This window comes from Fusarium phalaenopsidis, assembly GCF_050370095.1.
Source record: "Fusarium phalaenopsidis strain FUZ10S chromosome Unknown contig_32332, whole genome shotgun sequence".
In the NCBI taxonomy this organism is placed as follows: Eukaryota; Fungi; Ascomycota; class Sordariomycetes; order Hypocreales; family Nectriaceae; genus Fusarium; species Fusarium phalaenopsidis.
In genome coordinates, this window is record NW_028145391.1 from 2,279,452 (window position 1) to 2,307,092 (window position 27,641).

Below are 27,641 nucleotides of genomic sequence, written 5' to 3' on the forward strand. Positions count from 1 at the left end.
GGTCGCTCGTTGTGTCGCGAAAGGCTGAGGTGTGAGCTTCGGGGAGACGTCGACGTTGGTTCATTGGAGGCGGCCCACTCAAGCCATGTGGCGTCGCCGGCGCTGGGCAATTTACGCTTAATTGCAAGCCCCCTATGAACCGTTATCGATAACGTCCGATACCCCTAGAAAGTCTTGGCTGCTGTTATTTGGCTTACCTGAGAGTCTCTCGAGCTCTCCTTTCCCACTCCGACGACGCCGGCGCCCGACGCAAAACGACACAGCAACGATCGCAACAAACGTCGCGATATTTTTTCGAGACCCTTATCGTATCGCCTCCCCCGGACGCAACGAGAGAGGCCCGTAGCGACAGAAAGCGCACCAGAGATCAAAGACACCCCTGTGGCTTGGAATCGTGGACAGCACCTCAGGCGCACATGTGACCGTCCCCTCCTCCCAACTGCCATCCACCCTCCACGACTCCTGGTGCTGGACCACGCGTTTCGCCCAATTAGCTGCAGGATCTTTGGACAGCCGCTGCGAGTCTTCCAAGAAACAAGAAGTGAGGGGCTTGCGAAGTCTGGGGCGCCTATTCCGTATTCATCATCCCACCGGTTGCATCAAAGCCAAGTCGCAGTGATAGCCCCGTTCGGGATACAAGCACAACACCATGTCGAGCTCCGCCGGTGGAGGGGACTCCAAGTTGTTTGCTCGAGTAAGCCTTCCTGCTCCTCTACCATGTCTCAGCCTCGTAGGACGTGAGCTCCCTCAACACGTCCTTAATCCGCAGCGCTGAGACTTTCCATCTTTGTCTCCTTTCCCTCCCTTTGCCCCCCGTACCCTCGCCGCCCAACAAGAACCCCTCCATATCCCAATCACGCACTTCGACCTCATGTCGTTGCCAACCCGCCCTTCCCTGCCGACACGAACCACGGGATGGCCGCCATGTTTCTCGCATACATTCCGCCGACGACGACGTATAGTTCGAGGCTAAAATCTCCGCAGGGCAAAGTAGCCGAGCTACGCCTCGAGCTGAACAGTGGAGGAAAGAAGGACAAGAACTATTCGTCCAAGAAGATTGCGCTCAAGAAGATTGTCGCCAACATGACAATGAGCAACAATGATATGGTAGCTCTGTTCCCTGACATCATCGGATGCATGGGTATCCAGAGCTTGGAAATCAAGAAGATGTAAGTCTTTTGGGAGTTTGGAAACGTTCCGTAGCTGACAGATTGAAGGTGCTTCCTATTCCTGGTCAACTACGCAAGGATGAGACCCGAAATTGCCGTCAAGGCTATTCCTGTGTTGGAACATGTTAGTCTATCGAGTTCCGTTCAGCAAATAGCAACTAACCATGACATAGGATATGGAAGACCACAACCCCCTAGTGCGAGCACTGGCTCTCCGCACAATATCCTATATCCATGTGCGAGAGTTTGTCGAGGCGACTGTACCGCTGGTCAAGCATATGCTCAAGGACGGTGACCCCTATGTTCGAAAGACGGCGGCGTTTTGCGTGGCGAAGCTCTATGATCATGATCGACATATGGTGGAGAATTCAGATCTTATTGATCGCCTAAACTCTCTGCTGAGAGATGATAACCCTACGGTAGTCGCAAGTGCGTTAGCTGGTTTAATGGATATCTGGGAACGCAGTGATGCCATTAAACTTACCATCGACTACAACAATGCCTCCAAGATGGTGGCCATTCTCCCTGACTGTTCCGAGTAAGTCAGCTAATTGTTGAAAAGAATATTGCTAACTCATGGAAACAGATGGGGTCAGACGTATATCCTCGAGGCCCTCATGTCATACGTACCACAGGAATCTGGAGAGGCGGTATTGCTGGCCGAGCGGATATCTCCACGACTGTCACATTCTAATTCGTCCGTCGTGTTGACCTGCATTCGGGTGATTCTGTATCTGATGAATTATATCGCCGACCAAAAGCAGATCTCGGCTCTCTGCAGGAAACTGTCGCCCCCTCTGGTTACACTTCTTGCCAAGGGGCCCGAGGTCCAGTATCTCGCTCTTCGAAATGCCCTTCTCATTCTCCAGCGACGACCAGAAGTCTTGCGGAATGACATTCGAGTCTTTTTCTGCAAGTACAATGACCCCATCTATGTCAAGGTCACCAAGCTTGAACTCATCTTTATGCTCGCCAACGAAGACAATATCGATGAAGTCTTGACAGAACTGCGCGAGTACGCCACCGAGATTGACGTTCACTTTGTGCGCAAGGCGGTGCGTGCGATTGGAAAGCTTGCGATCAAGATTGAGCCAGCAGCGCGACGGTGTATCAACCTGCTCCTTGAGCTTGTGGCAACCAAGGTCACGTACATCGTGCAGGAGGCCACAGTGGTTATCCGAAACATCTTCCGCAAATACCCCAACCAGTACGAGTCTATTATCAGCACCTTGTGCGAGCACCTTGACTCCCTGGACGAGCCTGAGGCGAAAGCGGCTATGGTGTGGGTGATTGGCCAGTACGCGGATCGAATCGAGAACAGCGATGCTCTGCTGGAGGACTTTTTGTACTCGTTTGCCGAGGAGCCAGTCGAAGTCCAGCTGGCCTTGCTCACGGCGACGGTGAAGCTCTTTATCCAGCGACCAACCAAGGGACAAGAGCTGGTGCCCAAGGTCCTGAAGTGGGCGACGGAGGAGACAGACAACCCTGATCTTCGAGACAGGGCGTACATGTACTGGCGGCTACTGTCTACGGATATGAACGCTGCAAGGCAGATTGTGATGGGCGACAAGCCAGCGATCACGGCCGAGTCGGAACGACTCGACTCGGCGACGTTGGAGGAGATGTGTCTCAACGTGGGCACTCTGGCGACGGTGTACCTTAAGCCGGTCCAGACCGTCTTTAGATCGGCGCGGCCCCGGAAGCTTCAGGACTCGCCGGCCCTGCAGAAGCAGAATCTCCTCGTGGCGGCGGACAGTCAGAAGAGCATCAGCATGTTTGGCCACGCCGGGCAGCCGACGGATATGGATCCCAGAAGCCGGACTGCAATGACAAGCAACGGTCAAGGGAACATTGCGCAGGCGGTCAACGATGCGGACGCATACTTCTCGAGCATCGGCACGCAACAGATGGCGTCAATGCGCATCGACCAAGGGGATGATGTGTTTGGAGGAGGTAATGGCCACTCGACTGGGTACGTGGTGAGCGCGCATGCCCCTCAGGCGGTTCTCCAACCAGCCCAGGGCGCAGGCAGTAATGGTGATCTTCTAGTGCTATGAGCGATATCTGAGTCAACTATCTAGCGACGGGAGGTATAGTGAGGATTCAAAGCAGTTCAAATAAATCAGTACAAAGCTCGTTCTGCGTCAGAGACCTTGTCAGAGCACGTGTGTCTTCCTTCGAGGCGAACCTGAGACCATGTCTTCTGGGCGCCCCTTGTCAAGCTGATTCTCGACTCATGACAGGAATCTACGGAAGATGGCCCGGGAGACGGAGTGGGCTTGATTCGGTTTGGCTCAAGAACCTTAATCCAGATGTCCGTTTGGGGCGAAGCCAGCCATAGGGTCACACTGGCGAGATCTAGACTTGCCTCTTTGGTCGGGACATGGAGGTCAATTGAGGAGCATCAAGACCAAGAGGAGCGAAATGGCGGAGAAACAGTCGCACGTATGGGTGGCCTCATGGCGCAGGTGAGGGGGGAATAAAACCCGAGATATCGGTGAGCGGGTGTCGAGACCGTTTTTCGAGCGTGTTGCATGTGCATCGTCCGCAAACGACTGTGGCGGGAAAACGCTGGGGTATTCCCTCCATCTTGGGGGCGAGATACGGTTCAGGAACAAGCCGACTCAGGAGATGCATCCATGCAAGTCAGTGTGAACTCAGGAGCAGAGTTGATTTGAACTGCCCTTTACTTGTCTTGATCAGCTTTTTGTTAGCAAACCATCACGGAATAGCAGCAATGACCATTCGGGCATCAATAGCTCATCTCCGGGGGCCATGAACCTGGCCTAGAATCTGGTGATGGAGTGAGCAGTGACCAGTTGTGCGAGTAGAGCGGATCTTATCCGAGGAGCTGCTCCATTGTTTCTTCTCAAAAGTTCTGTTAGTATAAACAAACGAAAGAAAGATATCTCGTTGATCAAAAGTTATGTTAGATGTCATAAAGGGCCATCATGGAAGAGAGGATGAACTCATGATAAATGGGGGCGAATAGGAGACCAACCGGATGGCGGTCCAGAAAGGGAAACACAATGGATCCAATGGCAGGCAGACTGTGCAACGTCCTGTTGGGCAGCAGCTCAGGTAGTCAGATCAGAGCCCATGGACCGCCAAAAGCTTCATCTCCAGGGGCAGCAAATACAGTGCGTATTCCGACGCCGCCAAGGATCGATGGCTTGCCGAGGCTGGGGCTAGTCGAGCGGCCCATCCGGCTTCCGTGGCCCGTCAACCACGGGCGGGCAACCACACGGGCAACGACTGGTGCCAGTGGTTCCTGCCGCAAGAACTGAACCTAGACTTGCTGAACGGGAAGTACCTGCCCGTGTGGGCAAGGTACCTCGATGCCCGCCAACCGAACCAGAAGGTACCTGACTGAGGTGTGCTTGGCTCCTTCTCGCTCCATCTCTTTGGGTCTGGGGAACTTTTTAGCCTCCCGTTCTATCCTCGCATCGGTCGGCTTCTCGTCCCTCTCCCCGTCAAATCTTGCTTTTCGTCCATCGAGAGACAGAGGCAAATTGGATCTCGTTGCTTCGTCGTTTCCGCGGCGGCTCAGAGCATTTTTAAGCACCATCAGAGGAGCGCCAAGCGTCCTTCCCCAGTCGTTTCAGCTACTATCATACTTCGGTGCGCTGCGCGTACCAAACCACCCGCCCAAGCTCCAGAGTACCTCCCTCAGCGGTGTCGTCACTTTTACTCCCCGTCTGTACTTACTTTATCTTGGCTCTCTGTCCGACATTTCTTGCATCCATTCAACGTCTCCTCCCCCGTGGGCGCCAACGGTTTCCCCTCGTATCTCATCCGCCGACATCGACACCTCCAAGCAGCATAGCCCCCCTTTGCTCCTGCACCTCGCAGCCTTCCCATCGTGGGTTGCTTCGCCCTGGTCTTGGCTCTCGTCTTCGCCCTCGTCATCGCTGGTCGTGCCTCTCTCGGCGACTCAAGAGCCATCCCCAAGCCAAGGCTCCCAAGGCCCCAGGCCCCCCCTCCCTAGCCGTTCCTTGTCGGGCAAAGCGTCCATCGAGCGACTCCACCAAGAAATCCACTGCGTCGCACCGTCCGCTCCACTTGGGTCTCCACGCTCCAGCCGCCTACCGCCCAGGGTTGCTTGCTCGACCTGCTGCTTCGCTCTGCTGTCGCCTGCCTCTTCCTCTGTTCTGCGTCCTCGTGCGTTGCGTTGCTCTACACTGCGTTGCATCCATCCTGTCACAACTTGATCAAGCGTCTTGTCTGGCTGACGAGACTCCGGCCATTTCTGCCCCACCCCCGGTCTCCCGGCCCCCGGCCTGGTCGATCCATCCTCCCAAGGAACTTGACGTCTTTCACTTTTAATTCCGAGACCAGACCTACCTGGCCACGCTACGCTACCGAGACGCTTCCACTCTCATCCGCATCCTTGATCCGCCATCCCATCCATCCTCGAACTCTTGATCGCGAACCCACCTTTCCACCAGTGTCAACGCCCGCGAATGATCTGGTCGCGTTGGTCTCACTCTCTATCACACGTTTTCCAGTCTCGCGTGGTGTGATCATAAGCCTTCGCCGCCCTGTCATATCCGCCCTTCTCCCAGAATGTCGGCTCCAGCGGAATCCACCATGAGCGGTGGTAAAGCTGTACCAGAAGAGACCTCACGACTCGAACAACCTAATGACGCTGTCGCCCTTGACAACATAGACCAGCCATCTCAACAGGCGCCCCTCGATCCCGCATGCGACACCGATAAGGCGGGCGACAACGCTGCTTCAAACGAGCCATCGTCTTCGACAGCCGCACCAACAACATCCGAGAACCCCGAGCAGCCAAACACCGCAGCACCTCCCTCGCCAAAGGGCAAGGAAAAGGAGATGGCTCCTCCGCCACCTACAAAGCAGGACTCTAACTTGGGTATTGGGCCTGCTGTTGACGACATCAAGGCTGTTGCCGGGGGCTCGTCTGATGGCCCTGTTTGCAACATTACTCTTCTCCTGACATCGGGAAGTCGACATCCTTACAAGATCGACGCCAAGTATTTGAACCGGAGGAATGTGGATATTCCAGACCAGACGGAGAGCGGGCAGCCGGATCCTTTCAGCATCAGCATCTACACCCTTAAGGAGCTGATACTTCGTGAATGGCGAAATGATTGGGAGGCTAAGCCCGCTAGTCCCAGCAGCATCAGACTTATCCATTTTGGAAAACTATTAGATGATAAGGAGCAGTTGAAGAGTAAGATTCACCGCTGGTCAGATCAATTCACCGAAGAAAACTTTACTAACCGACTTGTAGAGTACCAGCTGAGCACGGAGAGCCCCAATGTGATACATATGAGCATTCGACCACAGGATCTTGATGAGGAAGAGCCCAAGGCTGGAAACAAGAATCTCTCGTCAGGGGGCGGCGATGGGCAGCGATCTCGAGGGTCAGGCTGCTGCGTGGTATTATAGGCGACATCTACGATGGGTTGAAGCGATTCCTGAGCAAAACAAACTCGGCCCCTGTATCCGTCAAGGGGCTCACTACGACATGGGCTAGAATCTATCGACAGCTGCGAGTTGAGCTGTCTGCAACAATCGACGAGCCCAGCCCCTGACTGTCCAAACAGTAGGGTGTCGCCCGTACGTTCATTAGTGTTTTCTTGGTCTATTGTCTCTGGTAAGGAGAAGCGAATGATGGGTATGACGCGTGGAAGACGGGGACATCGGAGTCTACATTGGCGTATCATTGTGTATATTCAATGTTTGCGTGTTTCTTTTTTTCATTTATTTTTCACCGGCGCTTCGCTGACAGGATTGTCAATGCCCAGCGCATATCTAGCAGGATAGATGGCACTCATATTGCTGAATTCATATTATTTCATCCCTGCACACCTCAGGCGAGCTGACCTGTTTAGCTCTTGAGGGTCGACCGCCTTGGTCTTCTATAAAGCGTATTGAGCCGTGTTGTAGAATGCCATGACATGGTTGCTCGGCTGGTGAACTGCGGTGTATGTTTACTGAATCTTGAGCTTCTTCTCCATCTCGTCGTGGAAGCCAGCAACGCCCCTCGTCTCATCGCCGGTAAAGATATCCTCCCAGGTAATCATGTCATCGCGACCCTTGAGGATATCCTCGTGGACGCTGGGTAGACCTCCGCCGAGAGCCATGGGCCGCCACTCGCCGTTGCGGACAATCTTGAGCTCCATGCCGCGGCGGATGGGCTCGGCCATGCCAAAGGAGCGGCGGAGGGTCTCCATGCGGAGGGACTCCTGGGTAGCCTCCCAGTTCTTGAGGCGGGCCTCGAGGGGGTGCGCCGACACGGGGACCGACGACTTGGCGTTGTAGGGCGAGACGCCGACGCCGTGGCGGAGGGTGTCGTGGATACCCGGGGCAGAGGGCGCCGACGAGGTGTGCGTCGTGTGGGTGAAGGTCTGGGGGTTGTTGTTTCCGGGGACGATGCGCATTGACTGAGACTGGAGGGGAGGGTTTGTTAGCTTGATGTTATCGCGGATGGGATACGGTGGTGTTTGATGCTTACCATCTTGGCGGTTCGTGACTGAGGCGGAGAGGGAGAAGAGTGTTGCTGAGTGCGATATGCGTGTCTTGCTTCGGTAGTTTCCTCGAAATGGGTGTTGTGAGGTTATTCGTGGGGGGGAATGTAGGCGACGTTGATGGGAGGTTTGGCTGGTTGTGTGTGGTTGATGATGAAAGCTCCAGCTGCCTTGAGCAGCCTTGCGCTGGCGTTGCCGCACCTAGAGGTACGTACCTACACCAGCACCTGGTAGAAGGTACGTACCGCCGAACCCCGGCTTTCCCATTCATGATGGAGACCCACGCAGGCATCGTCACTCACTTACCTAAGGTGAACAGTTCCGACTTCGCTGATTGACTTCAGTACAAGAATGAAACTTGTACTTCTTGGAGGAACTCAATTCACATCATGAGGCCTCTTCCGACACGTCCTCCCATTATAAGGATCGCCAATGGCACCTTTTACCGGCACCATCCCAACGCAGCATCCTCGCGCCCCAACCCGCCGCTCTTTAGCGACTTGAGCTTCGAGCTCGCTTCGGCGTCATCCACACCTCGCAACTGGTGCATCGTGGGACCTTCGCTGTCAGGAAAGACAACTTTCCTACAGGCGCTGAGGGGGAGGTTTCTCTGCGACCCTCCTGCTGCTCGGTCTTATCCCTACTTGTCTACAGACGCTGTGTCGAGCCGGTTGCGGACACCACAGAAGGCTATTCAGTATGTGGGTTTTGATGCTGAACAGGGCGGAGGGAGTTTGGGTGGGAATGTTGCTACGAGTGCGTATCTGTCAGCGAGATATGAGTCGAGACGCGAGATCACCGACTTTTCTCTCAGAGACTTTTTGCTGGGCAACACGGAGTTGAATCCCCTGAAGGAAAACCTGGACGACGATGCCAGCATCTCACAGGATCTCCTTGCTAGAGTCGTCAGAGATCTCAAGCTTGAGCATCTCCTCGATCTACCCGTTTCGTTCCTCAGTAACGGACAAGGTCGAAGGGCTCGTATCGCTCGTGCCCTCCTCACAAAGCCCGAGGTGCTGCTCCTCGATGAGCCTTTCATGGGACTTGATCCGCCTACGGTCACAGGTCTGAGCCCCTTGCTTCAGTCACTGGCTGAAAAGGCAAGCCCCCGGTTAGTGCTCAGCGCGCGACCGCAGGATCCGGTGCCCGAATGGGTAACGGACCTGGTGTACCTAAGGACAGACTGCCAAGTGGGCTCGATGGGACCCAAGGAAGAGGTCCTTGATGGTCTGAAGAAGTACATTCAAGGAGTGCGAAAGGATGGGCTCGTCGAGGACGAGAAGTTACCACTCCACTCTCTCGTTGATATTGGACGTGTTCTACCTTCAAGCGCATCGACTGAGGGATCGGGTCACCTGGAGCACGCATCTTACAAGGAACTGGAGCCTGTGAACCCCAATGCTGAGCCGTTGGTGGAGATGAATGGGTGCAGAGTTCAATACCAAGGAAAGGTTGCGCTGGGTAACTGGACTCAGCAGACTACCGACGGCTCCAAGGATGGATTGATATGGACAGTTCGACGGGGTGAGCGCTGGGGAGTCTTTGGACCTAATGGATCAGGAAAGACGACAATCGTCTCGCTGCTCTGCTCGGATCATCCCCAGTCTTACTCTCTTCCCATAAAACTGTTCGGAGGAACTCGTCTTCCAGAGCCGGGCTCTGGTAAACGGCCACTTACTTTTTGGGATATCCAGTCTCGAATCGGACACTCTAGCCCGGAAGTTCACCAGCACATGCCTCGTAACCTAACAGTTCGTCAGGTTATCGAGAACGCGTGGTCAGAGACCTTCCGCGCAAAGCCAAAGCTGGATGATGCAGCCCGGGAAAAGGTTGAGGCTGCCCTTGAATGGTTTGCGCCAGAGCTCAACCCAAGCTACTCATCACCTTCAGGTGAGAAGCTCGCATGGGCAGACGAGTACATGTTTGGCGGCCTCTCCTTCAGCGCGCAGCGTGTGGCCCTATTTATCCGCTCCATGATCAAGGGTCCAGACGTGGTGGTTCTCGACGAGGCTTTCAGCGGCATGGACGATGCGGTACGGGACAAGTGCACGCTGTTCCTAGAGGAGGGCGAGGCCAAGACATACCGAGGCGAGGAGATTATTGAGAGCGATGCCTCCAAGTCTGGTCAAGTCAAGATTCCGGGTCTTTCTGGCAACCAGGCTCTCATTTGCATTGCTCACGTCAAGGAAGAGGTGCCCGACTGTGTGAGGGAGTGGCTGTGTCTCCCCGAGGCCAACACAGGGCGAGCGGCGAGGTTTGGACGACTGGACGGTCCGCTAAGGACTGATGAAGGGCGATGGCGTGAGGTCTGGGGATTCTGAAAGAGCTATTGTTTGTGTAATCGATGCCATGGCAGAGATGTTGATGTAGAAGCCAGAGGCACGTGAGCGCAAGTTAAGATGTGAAGTGCAGGAAGGAGATACCAAGTGAAAATAAAAATGCAGGTGCTCCATTGATAATGATGCCATCTCACAAACTGGTACAACGCCCAGTTTCACCATCTTTTTTCTAAAAATCCATCTCATGATTCAACTCGCAGCCGTTAATTCTCATGAGCCGCGGCAGATGGTGTAGCTAACGTTAGCAAGCCACATTCTGCGGCAATCGGTGCTAAGCATGGCACCATCCGACCGACGGCGCCGACAGCCAGACTAGAAGGTCCCCGTCCCGTCCAGGTTGTCTCAGAAGCTGTCTACCAGTAGCCAACCAGGTTGACATCACCACCACCACCCTCCTACTCAATTCAACCTCACATGGTCATTCCATTCCTCTCCGCCTGGCCATTGTAGTCGCCGACTTCCTCTGAATCCCTCTATTCCGCTCTCTTCAACCTCAATTCTTTTCTTCACCCACAATGACCTCCCATCAAAACGACGGCATCGACGATGAGGACCTCACGGTTCACGCGTGCTGCGCGCCGCTTGAGAGCTTCACCCGACCCGTCAACGTCAGTGAAATAAGGTGCGGCTATCGGGAAACCCGTGGCCAAGAGCAATTGACACTCATGCTTTCACAGCGAGGACGAGCGGAGACCCTTCTTCCACTGGCCGTACTTTGGGCCTCTGCTAGTTGAGAATGAAAGCAGCGATGCGAGGGATCACTGCGCAAACGAGAGAAGTGCGCATTTAGTTATTGCTCTTTTACGCGATCAGAACTGACGCATCGTAGCTTTCCTCTCGTATCTACGCCTCTCAATCTACATGGCCATCGTCTCGGTTGCCATCACCCTCTCCTTTCACCTCAAGACCGAGGCGACGCCGCTGGAGCTGCGCATGGCCAAACCCCTCGGCACCATCTTCTGGGCCCTGTCCGTCATGACCCTGTTTGCCGGCATGGGCAACTACATCAGTGAGTGTGGCGACGATGCAAAAGGATCCGCGCAGCCTGCTGACAGGTCACACGCAGCAACCGTCAACAAGTATAGCCGTAGAGCGGCAATCGTGCAGATTGGTTGGAAAACACATGCCGTGAGTTCCCCTCATCAGATCGCAGAAGCACAGACCGACAGCTGGGCCCTTGACTGACATCCTTGTCCAGATATTCAGCATCACAGCTGTAGCCATCATAGGAACTTGCCTCATCCTGCTTGTCATTGCCAAGATTCGCAACTCAAGTTCATGATGACATGAGATACCCAAACTTGAAATTCCATTGTATTCTAGCGCCAGAGTTCATCATGCAAATCCGTAGTTGATGGTGAAGAAGGAAATGTCCATCCATATCCACGCCCTCCCAACCAGTAGATCCTATTACGCCTCATCCTTGACCAGCTTTTCCGCAGGCGCCGCGTCTGCTGGTGCCGCCGCCGCTGCTTTTGGTGCTTCAGCCGACCCAGGCGCTGCCTCGCTGGCTGATCCAGCCGTATTACAAAATAGATCACCTGCGTCCTTGTCACGCCGTGGCATTCCATAGTCGTCCTCCTCGTCTGACTCGCTCTCTGAGCATCCACCGACTTCTTGGCGGAAAAGACGCGCAAGATTCCTTGAGCTTGATTCCAACTCGGCAAACGTCAAGGTGTTGCCGTCCCATGAAACAAGCGGTACGTCCTCCAACGCTGGTAATTCTCCCTTGCCAGGCAGTGTGGCGAGCATGTCTATCTGAGACGTGGAATCAAAGGTGGAAGTAGCCTTGTCTGCTCTTCCCTTGTCCCCGTCTTCCTCTCCATCGCCCAAGTACTCCTCTGGGACATTACTCAAGTCGCTGTGGGCTCCGAGGATGACGCTGGCCGTCTCCGGGCTGGGGTAGAGTGTCAAGTAGCCTCGGAGGCGCGATAGCTGAAGCACATACTCTAGCCAGGCTGGGTGCTTCTTGGTGGCGTGCTTCTTGGCCAAAAAGGCTGGTGTGTCTTTCTTTGTTTGTTGCCTCTCCAGAATCCGCGATACGTAACCATGGAGCTCAACCCACTTGTCTCCCATGATGAGAATAGCATCACTTGTTGGTGCTTGCCAGAAGAAAGGGTTGTCGTTATCTGACTTGTCGGTGGTTTTGGGGGCTGTTAAAGGGGTGGTGTCGTCGAGAAGGGCGCTGCGAGACTGAAGACTAATGCCCATGATATTATCAGTCCAGTCATGGAGAAGAGAGGCTCGAGAGTAGAAGCTGTGCAGCATGGTGTATTTGACATCTGGTCGGCTTAGCATGGTGTATAGGCGAATGCAAGGTGTCACTTACAGTGAAAGAATTGGGACGACACCTCAGTGTGAGGTGCCAGCACAAGTACATGGTTGTGTGAAGGCTTTCCTGGCCAGAATGATTCTAGGAATCTCACCGAGCTCTCCTCTTCATCGATCTGGTGAGAGGGGATTCGGTGGCGGAGTGAGATCATCTGCGACTGGGGCAGTTGACCCGATGATCTCAAGGGCCACTGGAAGTCAGACAAGAACTTCTCAAGCGGCTGCTCAACGACCGAGGGCAGCTCAATGGTAAGGTGAGGAGTAGATATGGGGCTCTTGTCCGCATTTCGAAGAGAAGTGAGGAGCCTTTGTAAGTTGGCCGTGCCAAGAGGGGGTGCTTGGATGATGATATCAAAATGCACCTTGTTCCACGCTGAGACGAGTTAGTGAATTAGCAACTCAACTGCATGAGGCTCTGCTCACCAGACAGGGACGAAGCGTCAAGCTTTGAGATCCAAGAGAAGCGAGCCTCGGGCTTATCCGGGAGTTCTATGAGGGCCGACTTTGTGGCCATCACTTGATCCCGAATGGAGCGCAGGAAATAGTCATCTTCGAGGTGGGAACTATCAACGATGATGGCCTGAGGATGCATAAAGTTGTTGATGTAAACTAGGGATCAGGCGAGTTAGACAAGATGAGGCTCAGAAGGGCAATGGGGCCGGTCTTACAAAACGAGCGGATAGTAGCGAGTTTCAACCTTGTCTCAGTAGACGTGGCAGCATGGTCGGTGCGGGCATCTACAGGCACGATTAGGAGGGTGAATTCGATAGTCTCCAGGGGTTGGCCATACCATGAAGAAAGAGCTTGCAGCTATCATCGATGCCGTTGATCTGGAGCAGCTCCTTAAGCGGCACCTCACTCCTACCGGCGATAGCAAAGTGAACATGGTTCAGGTCTTGCGCTGACATCTGACAGGCTATGGGGAGTAGCGTAGAGACACTCTTGAGGTTAGAAGCAGCAAACAAAACATTCCTATTCCTCTCATAGCTGCCTCCGGTTCCTTGGATATTGCGCAATGTCTTGGCCAGCTCCGGAAACCTGAGGGGTCCATTGTAGGCCTTATCCTGTCCTCCTCTGTTGGCGCCATGGCCCGGCGCCGCCTCGCGGTCTGTCGCAGACTGTCTGCGGTCCGTCACACTGTCGGATGGTGATAATATTAGGTTGTAAACGGCGTAGAAGGTGAGCGAGGCGAAGACGACGTAGGCAAGAAGACGACCGAGGGCGCGACGACGGGGCGCACGTGTAGCTTGCCATTGAGGGAGTCTGGGGTTGTGTCCGTGGATATGATGATCGTCGTCCTTTTTGGCCATTTCCTCGTCGCCGACCCAAAAGCGCGCCTTTGTTCTGCCGCGCGCAGGAGTCATGATGGCGGATTTCGTCGTCGGATCTGTCTGGGGGTGGTGTAGTTGTTCAGACTGCGTCGATGGGTGCTGCTGATAGTGGAGGTGGGATCGAGCTCATGAGGAGAGCTTTCGAGCGAGGAACTAGGGAGGGATGTCGACGGGAGACATTTACGCGGCGGGTCTCTTCATGGGCGGCGGATGTTTGCGACGAGGGAGGGAGGGAGAGGGTAAAAAGGACAAAGTCGCTTTTAATGAATTAGGAGCAAACGATTGAAGAAGGATGACGAAGCTGACCCTTGCTTAGAACCTAGCGGAGGTTAGCTGTTGGAGGTTGTACCGTACCGTATGTAACAGCGTGGCTCGTGCTTGGCATCCCGCAGTGTGGCTTGGTTTTAGCTTCGCTTTCAGTGGCTTCAGGCTTGGGGGCAGCTGGAAATATGCTGTAAGATGGGAGTGTCTCAACATAAAAAGCAATGGAGTAGATGACGGAGGTATATTTGTGCATAATAAAGACTTCTTGATCGTCAACTATAAATGACTATGTTCCATATCTTGATACATGCGCTACTAAAACTGAGGCGAGCCGAAATCGTTGTCTAAAGCCATAATGTAACCTTGTAAATACACTCGACACGAGAGGTTAAAGGCCACTTGCCAAGGCGAGGGTGGTTCTGAGACCAGAGCAGGGAGAAGCAGATAAGGCAGGGTCAGACAATGGCATACCTGAGCACGGATACGCGGCAATGGCACAAAGGATTGTTCAAGACGCCAATTCTTTCAAGAGGTTATTCCCAGCCAAGATAATTAATCACAGGGATGACGAGAAGTTAGTAGTAGCAGCTTGTACTCCATCGTAGTGTTAGCAACGGCGAAACAAATATTTTGGTGGGGCACGAATCGCCGTCGCCAAACATCCTTGTAAATTTTCATCCACCATCAAATTATTCACACTTTAACAAGAAACACAACTCACTCTTGTCCCCTTCCTTTGAAACAAACTCTCTCTCTCTCTCTCGCCCCAAGATAATCAACCTCGGAACACTTCTCTCCCATGGCAAAGTCCCGCAGAAATCGCGGCAACGCCGCCCGCAAAAACCCCATAGCAAAAACCATCAAGCCGCCCTCGGACCCAGAGCTCGCCGCTCTCAGAGAGTCCAAGATCCTTCCCGTCATCAACGACCTTAAGAGCTCCGACCCCAAGTCTCGCGCCGCCGCCGCTACCGCCGTCTCGAGCATCATCCAGGATGAGAGGTGTCGCAAGCTGCTCCTGCGCGAGCAGATCGTGAGGACCATCCTCGACCAGACCCTCACTGACGCTGCTCTCGAGAGTCGTGCTGCTGGGTGGGGGATCTTGCAGGTTCTGGCTCAGGAGGAGGAGCCTGATTTCTGTGTTCATCTTTACCGGGTTGATATTCTCACTGCTATTGAGTTTGCGGCCAAGTCGGTAAGTCAAATGTTTCAGCCTGACCAAGTATGCATCAACTCACATGAACCAGGTTACCGAGCTGTTGCTGTCCAAGGAGTTGGAGTTCCAGAAACGTTCCAAGCCTGAGCAGACAGCCATTCTCAGCATTGCTTCATCACTCATCTCACTTCTGACTGCTCTCGCTGAAGCTCAAGATGACATTCTAGAAGCCATCTCCCGCAACACCATCATCACTCGCCTTCTCTTCCTCCTCACATCTGACGAGCTTGCCAGCAACCCTGAGATCGTTTCACTAAGGAGCGATGCCCTGGCCTGTCTCATGATCCTCTGTGAGGATAACGAGCAGCTTTCCGACAAGGTTGTCGCTTCCAAGGAGCACCGCACATACGGCACCCTTCTATCTTTGAGGAAAAAGGCCAACAGTGACGGCATTCTGGCCTGTGGTGTCCTGCATAACCTCTTTGCTGCTCTCGAAGGCCAAGACTTGGCCCTTGGTGCCGACGATTCTCTTCTTATCCCCACTCTCTCACAGGCCATCAAGACCTACGAGCCAGGTCAGTCCTCGGACGCTCTCGGCTGGGCGAACCCCATCGAGTGTCAACAGCTGGCCCTCGAGATTCTTGCCTCCATTGGAACAACGCTCAACACATCAGGGGATGTCGATGGACCCCCCAAGCCTGAAAAGACGGGAGCCAAGGATGACGAGGAGATGGGTGATGCCGATGGGGTCTCTGATGGAGAGGAAATGGCAGACGACGATGATGAGATGGACGAGGACGAACTAGAAGCCGACATGGAGATGGTAACAGGCGCTGACAGAGACGAAGAAGACGGAAACATCGATGATCTCCCTGTTCTCAAGACCCTCATCGATACAGCCCTCCCTGAGCTCATCCGTATAGCCTCCCTCTCCCCCTCGGATGACACAGCCCTCCGCCTCCAGTCCCACGCCCTCGCCGCCCTAAGCAACATCGCTTGGTCCGTCTCACTCATTGACTTTTCGGACAAGCACAACGCTCCCATCCAGGCCGCCTGGGATCCCGCTGGCCGCGCCCTCTGGACCGGCGTCGTCGCCCCTATTCTCGCCACCGATACTGCCGACGTCGGCCTCGCGACACATGTCACCGGCCTCGCATGGGCAGTCACCCGCTCTCTCCGCGGCCGACCCTCGACCCCCTTTGCTGATGAGCACCGCCGCTTCATCGCCCTCTACCAGGCCACCAAGGGCTCCCCCGCCGCCCAGGATGCCGAGGATCCCTTCCAGGCCCTGAGCGTAAAGTGCATTGGCGTCCTGGGCCAGCTGGCCCTCGAGCCCGCACCCCTGGGCCGCAACCGCGACGTCGGCACCTTTCTCATCACCCTCCTCGCCGGTCTGCCCGCCACACCGCCAGCCGACGCCGTCGAGGCCCTCAACCAAGTCTTTGACGTCTACGCCGACGAGGGCTACTCATACGACAAGGACGTCTTCTGGAAGGACAACTTTGTCAAGCATCTCGAAGAGGTGCTCCCTAAGGCGCGCGCCATGGTCAAGACCATCGACAAGCGCGCCCATGGCGAGCTGCGCCTACGTGCGGACGAGGCTGTGCTCAACTTGAATCGTTTCTTGGCGTACAAGCGGAAGAACAAGCCCGAGGCCTAGGTTTAAATAAAAGCTGTTGAGTTTTTAATCTGATGAGAATATGAATCTTGGTATATGCCGCTCAAGCAAGGCTTTTTAAACTCGTCATGTAATCCCGAAGTGACTTAGGAGACGCCTATGTGCTCTTGTAGCTTACGCTTTTATCTACTTTGTCCTCAAAGTTGATCCCAATAATCGGCGCCTTCCCCCATATTCGACAGTTCCAACATATTGAGCCCCTTAACCGCAGGTGGTAGGTTCGAAGTCCCGCCTCTAGATACTCTCATGACTCTCAGCACCGTTCAAACACCCGATATAAACCCTTCAAACTTGCAACCTCCAGCACTCCATCTTGCATGAGTGATTTGGTCGCCACCAGTCTCGCCTTGAACGCCGGAAAGAAAACGTGTTGTACGGCGTGCCTCACATGCTGACGCCGAGCACGCAAATCTTCGTCAATTTTCTCCTCGCGAAGGCTTTCTGGGTCCCCTGGCAATGCTGGCAACGATTCCGGGACGTAGAAAGTGGCCAACTCACGCAGAAAGGTTTCAAAACACGCCTTCTCCTCGGTCCAATCGACAGCTGGGCCAAGACGGAGGAGAAAGCGAGGGAGTTTGACCAGGGGTGGAGTATATCCCTTAATGAGAAGCGGCAGCGAGACAAGTTCGCCAGCAGGGGAAATCTCAAGAGAAAAGTACTCGAGCAGCATTTCGCGACGCTCAATGAGCTGATCTGCCACTCGGTTGACCAAGGTTTCAACGTCAAAGTCCTCATCAGGCGAGGCAATGGCATTCTTCTCCGTCTGAGCTGCCATTCGAAGCAGCTCACGGAGATCCAGTGCAGGGCCAAATCTGATGGTGCCAAAGTTGCCAAAGTCTGTCAAACCAAGTTGATAAAAGTATTCGAAACATGTCCGGCCGTAGTCGATCAGATATAGCTTGACGTCTCCTTGGATCGCCGCGAGTCGACGCTGGTCGTCAACAATACCAACAAAGGTATGAGAGGAAAAGATCTCTGTCAACTCATTATGCATATCTTCTCTGACATCGTGCCTCAACTGCTTTATACTGTTGAGTCGACATTGGACTGTCTCTCGATCCACCATCTCATATTCCAGAGCTTCGGGTGCCGCAGATGTATCTCCTGCATGATCGTTCGACGCCGTAGACTCGCTCGGGCCAGCCCTAACAAACATGGATGTAATCTTCCGTTCGGCAGTATCGGTTCTAACCAGGTCATTCGAGTTTCTTCTAGCTCTTTTCGTTGCCGGTGTTCTTCGGCTAGGGGTCCCGTCGGTCTCGGTCTGTGGTGTTGATTCAACAGGCTTTGCACCGGGAAGGAGAGTCTGCGTCATAAAAGTTCGGCTAGTATCAACAGCAGCCAGCTTTGACTCGATATGCTCGCAGATAACCTGGATAATCTCATCCTCATTGAGGAAGTGTACTTCCTTCTTGGTGGGATGGACATTGACATCTACCCGAGCCGGGTCGATCTCGAGGCTCAAGTAGATGAACGGGTGGCCATTCTTGGGCAAGAAATTGCTATACGTCTGCTCCACCGCCTTCTTGATATGTGTTGACTCGACACATCGATGATTGATAAAGAGAAGCAGCGTTGTCTTCTTGACCGAATAGTTTGCATTGGTCGCGTAGCCCTCAGCCTTGAAACCCCAGCGATCTTCTGAAGTCGCAAACTCCAGGAGCTCATTCGCCACACTGCTACCGTGAATCTGGCGAATGCGATCAATGACGGTGGCGTGGGCCTGTACTGATAAGCTGGTCGATGCCTCGCCTGCTTTCTTGCAGGTGAAGCCAACGCCCTTGCAGTGGACGGCGTATCGACCAACCATATCAATGATCTTGTTGAACTCGTCAGCAGTAGAGCGGAAAGCCCTTCTGCGGGTGGGCACATTGTAAAACAGGTCTTCAACTGTGATTTGAGTGCCCGGACGACCCGCCACACCTTTTGGCTCGGCTGACTGACCAGGTTTCGGGGCAGTCAGTCTGCCGTCGAGGTAGTGAGCCCGCCAGGCGAGGTCAGAGTCCTTGGTCTTGGTGGTGACAGACAGGTGGGCAATGTGGCTGATGCTGGCCAAAGCCTCACCTCTGAATCCATAGGTTTCAATCGAGGACAAGTCCTCAAAAGTGCTGATCTTTGAGGTGGTGTGGCGCTCGCAGAGAATTGCCAAATCATCTTTCTGCCCTGGGAATCAGCCTTGTGAGTCATATGGGCGTGGTGGCCGAGTCATTCACCTGGATTCCGCAGCCATTGTCGGTGATCTGGAGGAGCTTCAGGCCTCCATCCTTGGCCATCACGTCCAAGGAGGTAGCGCCCGCATCGACGGCGTTCTCAATGAGCTCCTTGAGAGCATGGACAGGAGCCACAATGATCTCGCCGGCGGCGATCTTATTGACAACATTGGGGTCAAGTGCCTGGGCTTCATGTCAGCATGGGAAGTAAGCCACATCTGGGATCCAAAGTGGCAAAGGCAGCCGCAGATAGTTCGCTAACCTTTATTCTTCGGGGGGCACTGCTTTCATCGGGGTCGCTCTCGGCTTTCCTTTTTGTGCCGGCATGGGAAATGCCGTTGTCGATTGTTGGGACACCTCCCATGTCAACATCAGCCATGATGTGTGTGAGTCGGGCAAGCAAGGCTGGGTACGCACTCGCCCGGGGCTGTGTTGTCTCGACGCACTGGCCCAGCAAAATGATGCGGGTTCAGGGAGGTAGATGCGCGCGAAGATGAAAGTGGAAATAGTACTCGTAACGCAAGAAGCACGGTCATGTGCGGGTTTGGTTGATGTCTCTTATCCCATGTCCGTTTCCTCGTTGGTTGTTATCTCATCTCTCGTTTCCCCTGGGGCCCGGGTTGTTCGGCCGTGGTGGCCTGACCTGGTTGACGTTGTCTAGAAGAAGGGAAGCGAAAAAAACAAATAGGCGCGTTCATGCAGGAGAGGACGAACTGCGCGTAACCCAAGCCAAGCAATCCGTGAGGTAACAAGGACCTGGTGATCGGATGAAATGCCGGCGGCCTCAGTGGAGGAGCAGGCAGCTGGGCATGTGTGGCACGTGATACGGCGCTTGCATGCTGGTACCTGCCTTCTGTAGTAATACCGAATCACGATTGCAGGTATGTACAGCAGCAAACCAAACACCGTCGAAGAAGAATTCCCCTGAATTGCCCTGGATGCGTCAGCTTATGCCTAAACTCTATTTCTTATGGTCCAATATCATGACTTTTTTTTTTCTTTTTCCACATTGAACAACTCATCACCCTGCAAGGCAGCTTCGCCCTGAAGAAACCTGGTCCCAACAAAAGATCTCAGTACAGATTAGCTCAAGAAGGCCCGTGTGAATCAGCCCTCCAGGGCTGTGAGTACGAGGATCGCGCGGGGATGGGATGGTGCAACCAAACCATGGCCCGACCTCAACCTCAATCTCCATCCCCCGCGCCGCGGCCTTGCTCCATAGTTGGCCAGGCGCAGGTTGATGTGATCCAATGCAAGCTAAGGTAGGTACTGCTGGGCCAGAAGCAGGTGCCTGCCTCTGTGAATGGGTGAATTGCACTACGCTATGTCACTGGCTCACAATGTCTCAAAGGGCAGCGGGATGTTTCTTGCACATTTCACTAAATGTGCATGTGAAATTTTGTACCTCAAAAAAGGGACACAATTAACAAACATCTCTTCCATGAAGATGCCTTGTTAGTCTTTTTCTCTTGGGTGACTCAGTGTCCAAGTTAGCCTGAAGCGAGGCGCTCAGCACAGCCTCTGAAGTTGAGCCTAGCATTCTGCCCAGCGTCGAATATGACAGTTCAACTCTGTATATTGGTATATTGAGTCATTGTCCTTTTCACTGCGCCCTTTCACAGCCTCTATCCTTTGTCCTTTTCAACTCATATTGAGCCCCGCAGTCCCACGTTGCCTTGTTTTCCTTTCTCTGCAATTTCCATTTCATACTCTTCCTGGGCGTCTAGTCCGTGGCGCATGTGCGCCTGCCTCTGCTAATCCACTTCGCTCTTTTCACGGTACCTCAAACGTTGAGACAACATGCGCCTCCTTTCCTTTCGTACATCGCCCACTGACGATGGGAAAAGTCTGCAAATCTTTTCTCATTTCAGATTTTTACTCTCTTCACCGCTCTGCTGGGTGGCAAAAAGGTCAGTTGTTGCCTGGATAACTGGTAAGGTCATCAGGTATCACCACAAGTGTGAGACACAGAAAAACTCTCCGGGGGGTGACAGTTGGGGCAACTGGGCGCTTGCTGTGCTTCTCTCTTCCCTCACCTGAATTCCCAATGCAAGTCTGTAGCTGCTTGTTAACCATGTTGCAACATTGTCTCGCGCGGTACTGGGATGTTGGGTTGCATGCGCCTGTCAGACTTTGTCATTGACACAAAATGCAACTTTATCACGAAGTGTCTGTCATGTGTTCAGGGACCCCAATTCAGGGACGCCAGTCAGGAACATGAGGCTTCTAAGAGGTCTACCAGAAATGGATCAACATGAATAAGATGCTAACCGGCATCTTTGAAGTCTATACATCCGTAGTAAACACAGCTGTGGGCGGAATTGACGTACCGTGTACTCCAAGGTGCCCATGGCAGCCTAGAGTAGTCACGGCTGTGAGGCGCAAACCTCCAGCTCCACCACCCTCCTTGTCGTCATCCATGGCTATGAATTTTTCCACTTCAACCGTACTACGCACACACTTGAGAAAGGACCACGGCTTGAAAACAATCGTCCAAAACACACTTGTATTTTAGATCCATTGCTGACCATCTGCCTCGTGGTTCGCAAACAACCGTAGCTCTTATTTAAGTCCTGCTTCTGCCGCACCCCTTCTGAATCAAGTCCCTCCATCTTTCGACAAACCATTAATACCCAATTACGGCCCTCCTGAGAAGCATCAATCACCAAACAACATCGCAGTCCTGCTCGATTAACCTTCCAAAAACATTTCGAAAATGGCTCCTTCCACAGTCAATACGTCTACTATCGTTCACCCTCCGTACGCTTCTTCCCCGTGTCTCCCAACTCTCTCCCGAGCGAGAGTGACGCTTCCAGTAGACGCTCATTGCTGACATGAACCACTTATCAGATCCATTTCCTCCAACACGCGCTCAGTGTCACCCGCTTCTGCCCCGACCAACGCCGGCCAGCCTCCAGCTCCCTCCGACAGCACCACCTTCGGTTACATGCAGTCCGGCCCCACCGCCCCGGTCGCTGGCAGCGACCCTGGCGCCGATCTCGACCGCCTTTCCAACAACAGGAATCTCACTCCCATCAGGCCCAGAGTCACGCTGCCGGATATGAGTGTGCTAGTGACGACGCCCAAGAAGTCCTAGGCAGTAGAGGAAACACCTTCTTCAGCAGACCCGGCTCGACGAAGTCAAAATGGCTGCATGAGGTCAGTGGGGGGGCTTCAGAGCAACTCAACACAGCCGGAACACAACTGAAGCCTACGCCGAAGCTTCAATGACACAATAACAACGACCCGTCTCGACAACAAACTTTCCTGACCTTTCGGCGCCAGAGACGGATCCCCCACGAGCCCTTGTAATATAACACCACGAATATTTCCGGGTCGCCTTTCCCCGTCTTCAGATTGTTACCACCTTCGGCATTATGTTTTTCTGGATTGTCTGTTATTGTTTAGAAAGAGGTCGATGGGTCATATCGGCCAATTCGCATTGGCTAGCAGGCGTTATGGATAGAATGGATGTTTGGAGATATAGGTGCCCGGTTCAATATTAAAACTGCTTCTTTATACCCCCAAAACTTGCCCCTTCAGGCCCTTACCCACAGCCCGTGATGTCCTCCACCAGCCTCCTCCGCCGCCCGATCCAGCCAGCACCTGGGCCACAATGTCGGGGCGCCGGACCTCGACTCCGATATTCGCGTCTCCGGCACCCGGGTCGCTCTTGTCTCCCCCATCCCCATCCCCGACACGGCGGCCACAACGCAAGCCCAGGTCCCGGGAGTGGAGGGAGCGGGCCGTTCTGTAGGGCTCTCGGAGAATTAAAAATAAAAATAAAGGAGCGGCCATCGATCGAGACACAGACGCGCGCATCCCTTCCTCCGTCCATACATCACACGCCCCCTCTCAAGGAACCCTTGTTCACCTGCTGACTGACTCCATGATAAATTCGGGTGCTGGCCGCATTGGCCACGGGTTTGGTATCACAAACCACACACACACAACGTTTCTGCATCCATCCATTCACTACCTGCTCTTCCCGCTTCCTTTGCCGTGTCTTTCCCGCCGCCTCATTGGTGGCTTCGGCTCTAATCCCCTGGCTGCCTCATCTCTGCGCCAATCTCTCGCTCTCCCCCTCCCCCCTCTCGTTCCCTTCCAACTGCTTTGCCGTGAGATCAGATCCTTCGCCAGGGATCAATGCTTGTTGCGTTGTGTAACCAGCATCAAACACGTGGGATGTCGCATGGATTGCTTTCAACATCGTCCTTGAGTATTCACAACGAGATCCTCTACCTCCCACTCTCCGTCTCTCCGAGCCTGCATCGTCCCCCTCATCATAGACCCCAATGTGTCCTTGACGCATAAACAAACATGCTGCCCCTCTCGGTCTCGTTTGCTGCCCAACCCTCATCTGCAGGTCTGCCTTGATGCCGGCCAGCCAGCATCGTCCTTCTTCTTGGCTCGAGTTCTTCCTCTTTGCCCGCCCACTCTCTGTTTCCCTTGCGACCGAGTCTCCCTCCTGGGTATACTTGAAAACGCCTTCAAAATGCAGCAACCTTCAGCAGACTTCACCAACCCTTGGAACCAATCACGCTGCTCATCTAGAGCTTCTCTTTCACCATCAAGGAACACAACCTCATACAGAGCTGCCCAACACAGAGGAGTCAGCTAAAATCAAATTCAACCAGTCATTTGGCCGCTTGTTCAGCCCTGCAAGCTTGTGGCCATTTCAACGTCCTCAACGCAACCCAACGCCGCCGGCTGGAAATGCCTGAAACAGCCTCCTTGACAGGATCCCATCCATCCCTTACTGGCTTCTTCGCTCCCGCAACAAAACAAAAACGGTATATGTGGTGCATCACACCGATAGGACTATTGTACATGCTGTGGTGTCCTTATAGACACGAAATCCCATCACACCCAAATCAAAAAAAATCAAACATCCCATCCAGGCTCCCCCTTCATCATGTAAAAATGTTTAGTTTCCCTTCATTATCAGTATGGCGCTGTCCCCTTGCGCCTCGTCACTGGAGCTTTTCACGGCACTACCGCGGCCGTCCTGGAGCATCAGGCTTATCGATCAGGCCTCCAATATCAACCCGACTCGGCCGCTCCCCCCGAGGCCATGATTGCTCCCCCGATGGGCGTGCCCCAGGCTGATCTGGCTGGGCTCGGATCGGCGGAAGCTGAAACGACGCTTGAGGACGTGGTCCGCTCGGAGGAGGTAGTTCGCTTCGGGGAACATGATATGACGGTGGGCCTGCATATTCGGTACGGCTAGGTGATGCCGCATACGACGCCGCTCCAGCACCGACAGCAATTCGAGGAGACAGATTTGCCGGCAGCTGCGTTGAGGGCCCAGGAGCCGGTCGAGATACCAAGGGCATGTCGTTGAATCGGCCCCGTGTCGGGTCAAAGGGTGGCGGCACTGGCACTGACGCTGGCGGCGGTATTCGCTGACTATAGGCAGCCTGAGGAGTCGGCGGTTGAGAACCATAGGCATGCGCCACCTCTCGAGAGACAGGCGAAGGCGGCAAGGGATATCTCAAGCTGAGCATCATGACCACGAAATAGATGGATCCCTCTTTCGCGAGGCCTAGACGGATAGGAAATTGCCTCGGTTGGCCATCAACACCTCTGAATACCAGGTATTCTTGGCGGTCAAGCTGGAACCGCCCGATTTCCTCCGCCCCAAATCCAAGTCCCTGGATGATGTGGTCGAGCCGAGCGAGTATGGGAGGGAGGTAATTCGGTTCCTTTCTCGTCTGTTCTTCGATGAGTTGGCTTCGAATCGACAATACCTTATCCCTGTCTGATGGAGCAACAACATCACTCAAGTTCTGTCCGTGAAGAACAGGGTGTCCCACAGCCTCAGTAAAAGCTGGCGATGTCTTTGCAAAGTCCATCTTCATATTTAGGAAAGCCACGGGCTCTCCACCTCTGGCAGCAGTCGGCAAAGGTGCTGGGTAATGGGTAGGGTCGGTGTTCGGTGTTCGTTCGAGGTACCTGGGAGCCATGTGTTCTCTGATTCAAGTGGTTAGCGAAATGGCACAACCAGTCCGTAAAAAGGGGACCAGCATACCCAGGGCCTACTGGCACACCCGAAGGGTATATGCTTAGTGGTCGCCTTGCTGCAGCATCCTGAGGGTGCGGAAACCTGGACGGGTCATAACGCGTATCTCGATCATCCCTTAACCGTGGTCGACCCCTTTTCTTATGTTGAACATCCACGCATGACTCTTCCTTTCCGTTCGTCACGCATCTCGAGCATGGCCGTTGCGCTATCCTCAACATTAGCCCCTGAATCAACATCTTGCATCGTTTAAAGCTCCAAGTGGTCCGCTGAGAAGAGCGAGTCCCAGGCCTCCCATCTTTGAACCCCAGCCCCTTCTTCACCAACACAGAGACGGCTTCTCTTATGGGGGAGGGGGGCTATCTATCGGAAGCTTCCATGCCAATCTGACTAGTCCACTAGGACATAGTATGATTGTGTGTCCATGTTATCCAAAAGCAGGGTAGGCGCATTCGATATCGACAAACTCCAGGAAAACTTCAGCACACAACAGGGAGTGGATACCACATCGCGCAAGTGCTCTCAGGGCCTAACAAGAAGGAAGAATACGGATACATACCATCGCAACTATCTGCAAGTCAGCAGGTGAGGCTCAGGGGTAAGGGCTTATCTTCGCACGAGTTGCCACTTACCGAAGATGGGCTCGTTTGCAAGGAACACACGCAGAAGCCACATGGCCTTTGGTTTTCCTCTGCGATTTGGGCGAAGTCATTGCCTGGTTCTCGGTGCCCGTTGGCCGGGCAGATGGAGGATAGGGCGCAGGCGCTCCAGGCCCACCAGGAGGGATGTAGCTTGGCGGTTGAGACATGGACGGAGCGCCTGGTTGAGCATAGGATACAGGTCGTGGTGCCGTTTCCTCCGGCCTGCGATATGAGTATGCGGAAGCGTCGGGAGCTTCTTGCTGGAACAACCTTGGAAGCGTGGGCTGCATATTGATTGGTCCTGGGCGATCAATTGGAGGTTGTTGAGGCAGGTTACCTCGATAGGCATCCTGACGATTGGGATTTGAATAGCCAACAGGTACTTGACCACGATCACCAGCTTCTTGGGGCGGCTTCGGGGGGAGGGGCGGAGATCCTGACATGGGCGGAGAGGGATATGCCCGAGACCGAGCAATGGCGTCCTGCTCTGCTCTCTCGGGTGCCCAGGTCAGATCCAAAGCTATTTGCGCCAGGTCTGTGATGCCTCGGCGTTGGCCGAGAGGAATAGACGTTGTATCGAAGAAGGGGCTATTGGTGACCATGAGGGGAGAGGTGCTGCAGGATGATCAGTCGGCTGGACAGAAAGGTCCCAATCCAAACCAACAACAACAGGCAGGGCCTTTGGTCAAGGCTGGCCTTCCTTTCAGGCTGTGGACTCCAGATGTATGGTAGAGGTTGTTATCCAGCTGCTGACATGCGCCCGTCAAGCGCCCGCGGCAGCCCTGGGTCCGCAGGCTTCCCCAGCGATGGGCTCGTCTGTCGAAAGAACGAGGGTTTGAAATAACAGGCAGCTCTAGCCAGTCGGAAGAGCTAATCAGGCCGTCGAGTCCACGGCTGCAAGGTTGTCGAGACTGATGAGGAAAGAAGGCTGCCCCGCTTCGAGGATCTGCAGAGCTGAGGTGGCAGGAAAGAAGGACAGGTCCAGGAGAGGCAGAGTATTAAGCCGATGTTGGGAGTGTTTCGCTGCGGCAGCGAGGCAACAGGCCAAGGGTCAGAGGAGGCGACAAGCGAGGGTGAGGACGAGGAGCCGTGAGACGAGATGCTGCACCCGTGATACTAACAAGATGGATCTTGGGGAGGGCTGGTGATACGACATGAGGCCGTGCAGTTGGATGTCGAGACGGAGTCGGGCAGCTGCAGATGTTCCCAGGACCGGAGCCTGAGAGGCGGAACCGGACGAAGGAGGACGGGGAGAGTTAAGTCTTTCGGGCCCTTCCTGGCCGGCAGGCCGTGAGCACAACAAGTCGGACTGCGGACGGAGGCTGGACGGTGGCCCGCAGTCGGTTTTTGTGTGACTGCTGGGGCTGCCCGGGGTGGGCGGCGCGATTGAGATGCAGCTGGGATGGGTTCAGGGTTGATGACAGGGCCTCGGAGAGGACCCTGGCTCCGATTTTAGAGTGGCTGCTAGTCAAGGGTTCCGGTAGAGGTCCATGACGAGAATTCTCCGCCTGTCTTGGGCCCCAGAGATGCGTCAGAGGTTTGCTCGCCTGTGTTGTGTTGTGTTGTGTTGGGCTGGCCTTTTTTTCTGTCTGGGCGCGCAAGGAGCAATAAGACACGATACGCGGTTGTGATTGGGGCGTGCCTGAAGGCGAAGGAGTGTCACCAGAGGATGAGGGCGATGATGAGAAGGGAGTCTTCAGCCTTTCTCGTCCGTTGCCTGTCTGAGCTTGACCAGAACGGACCTGTCTTATCGGCCGAGGGTGTATGCTCCTCGAGTCTACCTTCCTTGCCTGCCTTCCTACCTGCCTACCAACCAGCAGCTGTAGGGGGGGCGTGAGAGCTAACAAAGGAAGACGAACAAGGGCTGTCAAGCTGGAGAGCTGTATGGAGTGATGGGAGCCGTCGACAGAGACGGGCGAGCGCCGACTGGCTGGGTAGAAATCGGCAGGCCCGAATGGATGGGATTGACAGAAAACGATGAGGATGACAACCCAACGGCTGGG

General features: G+C 54.3%; 10 protein-coding genes across 10 annotated transcripts; 6 read left to right on the forward strand and 4 right to left on the reverse strand.

Annotated features, from left to right (window-relative positions):
- Positions 1-649: 649 nt before the first annotated feature.
- On the forward strand, positions 650-3,226 carry LRP88_13701 (adaptin N terminal region-domain-containing protein; the record flags this gene model as incomplete). Its single annotated transcript, XM_083250059.1, has 5 exons — positions 650-694; positions 985-1,169; positions 1,218-1,293; positions 1,343-1,707; positions 1,756-3,226. The coding sequence occupies 5 exons, from the start codon at positions 650-652 to the stop codon at positions 3,224-3,226; spliced, it is 2,142 nt and encodes a 713-aa protein (XP_083094393.1).
- A 2,533-nt stretch (positions 3,227-5,759) lies between these two features.
- Positions 5,760-6,587, forward strand: LRP88_13702 (ubiquitin-related domain-containing protein; the record flags this gene model as incomplete). The annotated part of the gene is made up of 2 exons (XM_083250060.1): positions 5,760-6,369; positions 6,430-6,587. 2 exons carry the CDS (start codon positions 5,760-5,762, stop codon positions 6,585-6,587), a joined length of 768 nt encoding a protein of 255 aa, XP_083094394.1.
- Positions 6,588-7,132: 545 nt separating this feature from the next.
- LRP88_13703 (proteasome maturation factor UMP1-domain-containing protein) lies at positions 7,133-7,659 on the reverse strand (the record flags this gene model as incomplete). The annotated part of the gene is made up of 2 exons (XM_083250061.1): positions 7,133-7,591; positions 7,657-7,659. The coding sequence occupies 2 exons, from the start codon at positions 7,657-7,659 to the stop codon at positions 7,133-7,135; spliced, it is 462 nt and encodes a 153-aa protein (XP_083094395.1).
- A 399-nt stretch (positions 7,660-8,058) lies between these two features.
- LRP88_13704 (P-loop containing nucleoside triphosphate hydrolase protein) lies at positions 8,059-9,990 on the forward strand (the record flags this gene model as incomplete). Its single annotated transcript, XM_083250062.1, has 1 exon — positions 8,059-9,990. One exon carries the CDS (start codon positions 8,059-8,061, stop codon positions 9,988-9,990), a length of 1,932 nt encoding a protein of 643 aa, XP_083094396.1.
- A 533-nt stretch (positions 9,991-10,523) lies between these two features.
- Positions 10,524-11,290, forward strand: LRP88_13705 (DUF202 domain-containing protein; the record flags this gene model as incomplete). The annotated part of the gene is made up of 5 exons (XM_083250063.1): positions 10,524-10,630; positions 10,686-10,786; positions 10,838-11,017; positions 11,075-11,136; positions 11,207-11,290. The coding sequence occupies 5 exons, from the start codon at positions 10,524-10,526 to the stop codon at positions 11,288-11,290; spliced, it is 534 nt and encodes a 177-aa protein (XP_083094397.1).
- Positions 11,291-11,418: 128 nt separating this feature from the next.
- Positions 11,419-13,703, reverse strand: LRP88_13706 (uncharacterized protein; the record flags this gene model as incomplete). The annotated part of the gene is made up of 5 exons (XM_083250064.1): positions 11,419-12,290; positions 12,338-12,712; positions 12,763-12,948; positions 13,008-13,076; positions 13,130-13,703. 5 exons carry the CDS (start codon positions 13,701-13,703, stop codon positions 11,419-11,421), a joined length of 2,076 nt encoding a protein of 691 aa, XP_083094398.1.
- Positions 13,704-14,733: 1,030 nt separating this feature from the next.
- LRP88_13707 (uncharacterized protein) lies at positions 14,734-16,747 on the forward strand (the record flags this gene model as incomplete). Its single annotated transcript, XM_083250065.1, has 2 exons — positions 14,734-15,126; positions 15,179-16,747. 2 exons carry the CDS (start codon positions 14,734-14,736, stop codon positions 16,745-16,747), a joined length of 1,962 nt encoding a protein of 653 aa, XP_083094399.1.
- A 271-nt stretch (positions 16,748-17,018) lies between these two features.
- Positions 17,019-19,354, reverse strand: LRP88_13708 (mismatch repair ATPase MLH1; the record flags this gene model as incomplete). The annotated part of the gene is made up of 3 exons (XM_083250066.1): positions 17,019-18,923; positions 18,979-19,163; positions 19,333-19,354. 3 exons carry the CDS (start codon positions 19,352-19,354, stop codon positions 17,019-17,021), a joined length of 2,112 nt encoding a protein of 703 aa, XP_083094400.1.
- Positions 19,355-21,691: 2,337 nt separating this feature from the next.
- LRP88_13709 (uncharacterized protein) lies at positions 21,692-22,072 on the forward strand (the record flags this gene model as incomplete). Its single annotated transcript, XM_083250067.1, has 2 exons — positions 21,692-21,735; positions 21,826-22,072. The coding sequence occupies 2 exons, from the start codon at positions 21,692-21,694 to the stop codon at positions 22,070-22,072; spliced, it is 291 nt and encodes a 96-aa protein (XP_083094401.1).
- A 1,897-nt stretch (positions 22,073-23,969) lies between these two features.
- LRP88_13710 (Zn(II)2Cys6 transcription factor domain-containing protein) lies at positions 23,970-26,240 on the reverse strand (the record flags this gene model as incomplete). The annotated part of the gene is made up of 3 exons (XM_083250068.1): positions 23,970-24,946; positions 24,999-25,210; positions 25,630-26,240. 3 exons carry the CDS (start codon positions 26,238-26,240, stop codon positions 23,970-23,972), a joined length of 1,800 nt encoding a protein of 599 aa, XP_083094402.1.
- Between the last annotated feature and the right edge of the window lie 1,401 nt (positions 26,241-27,641).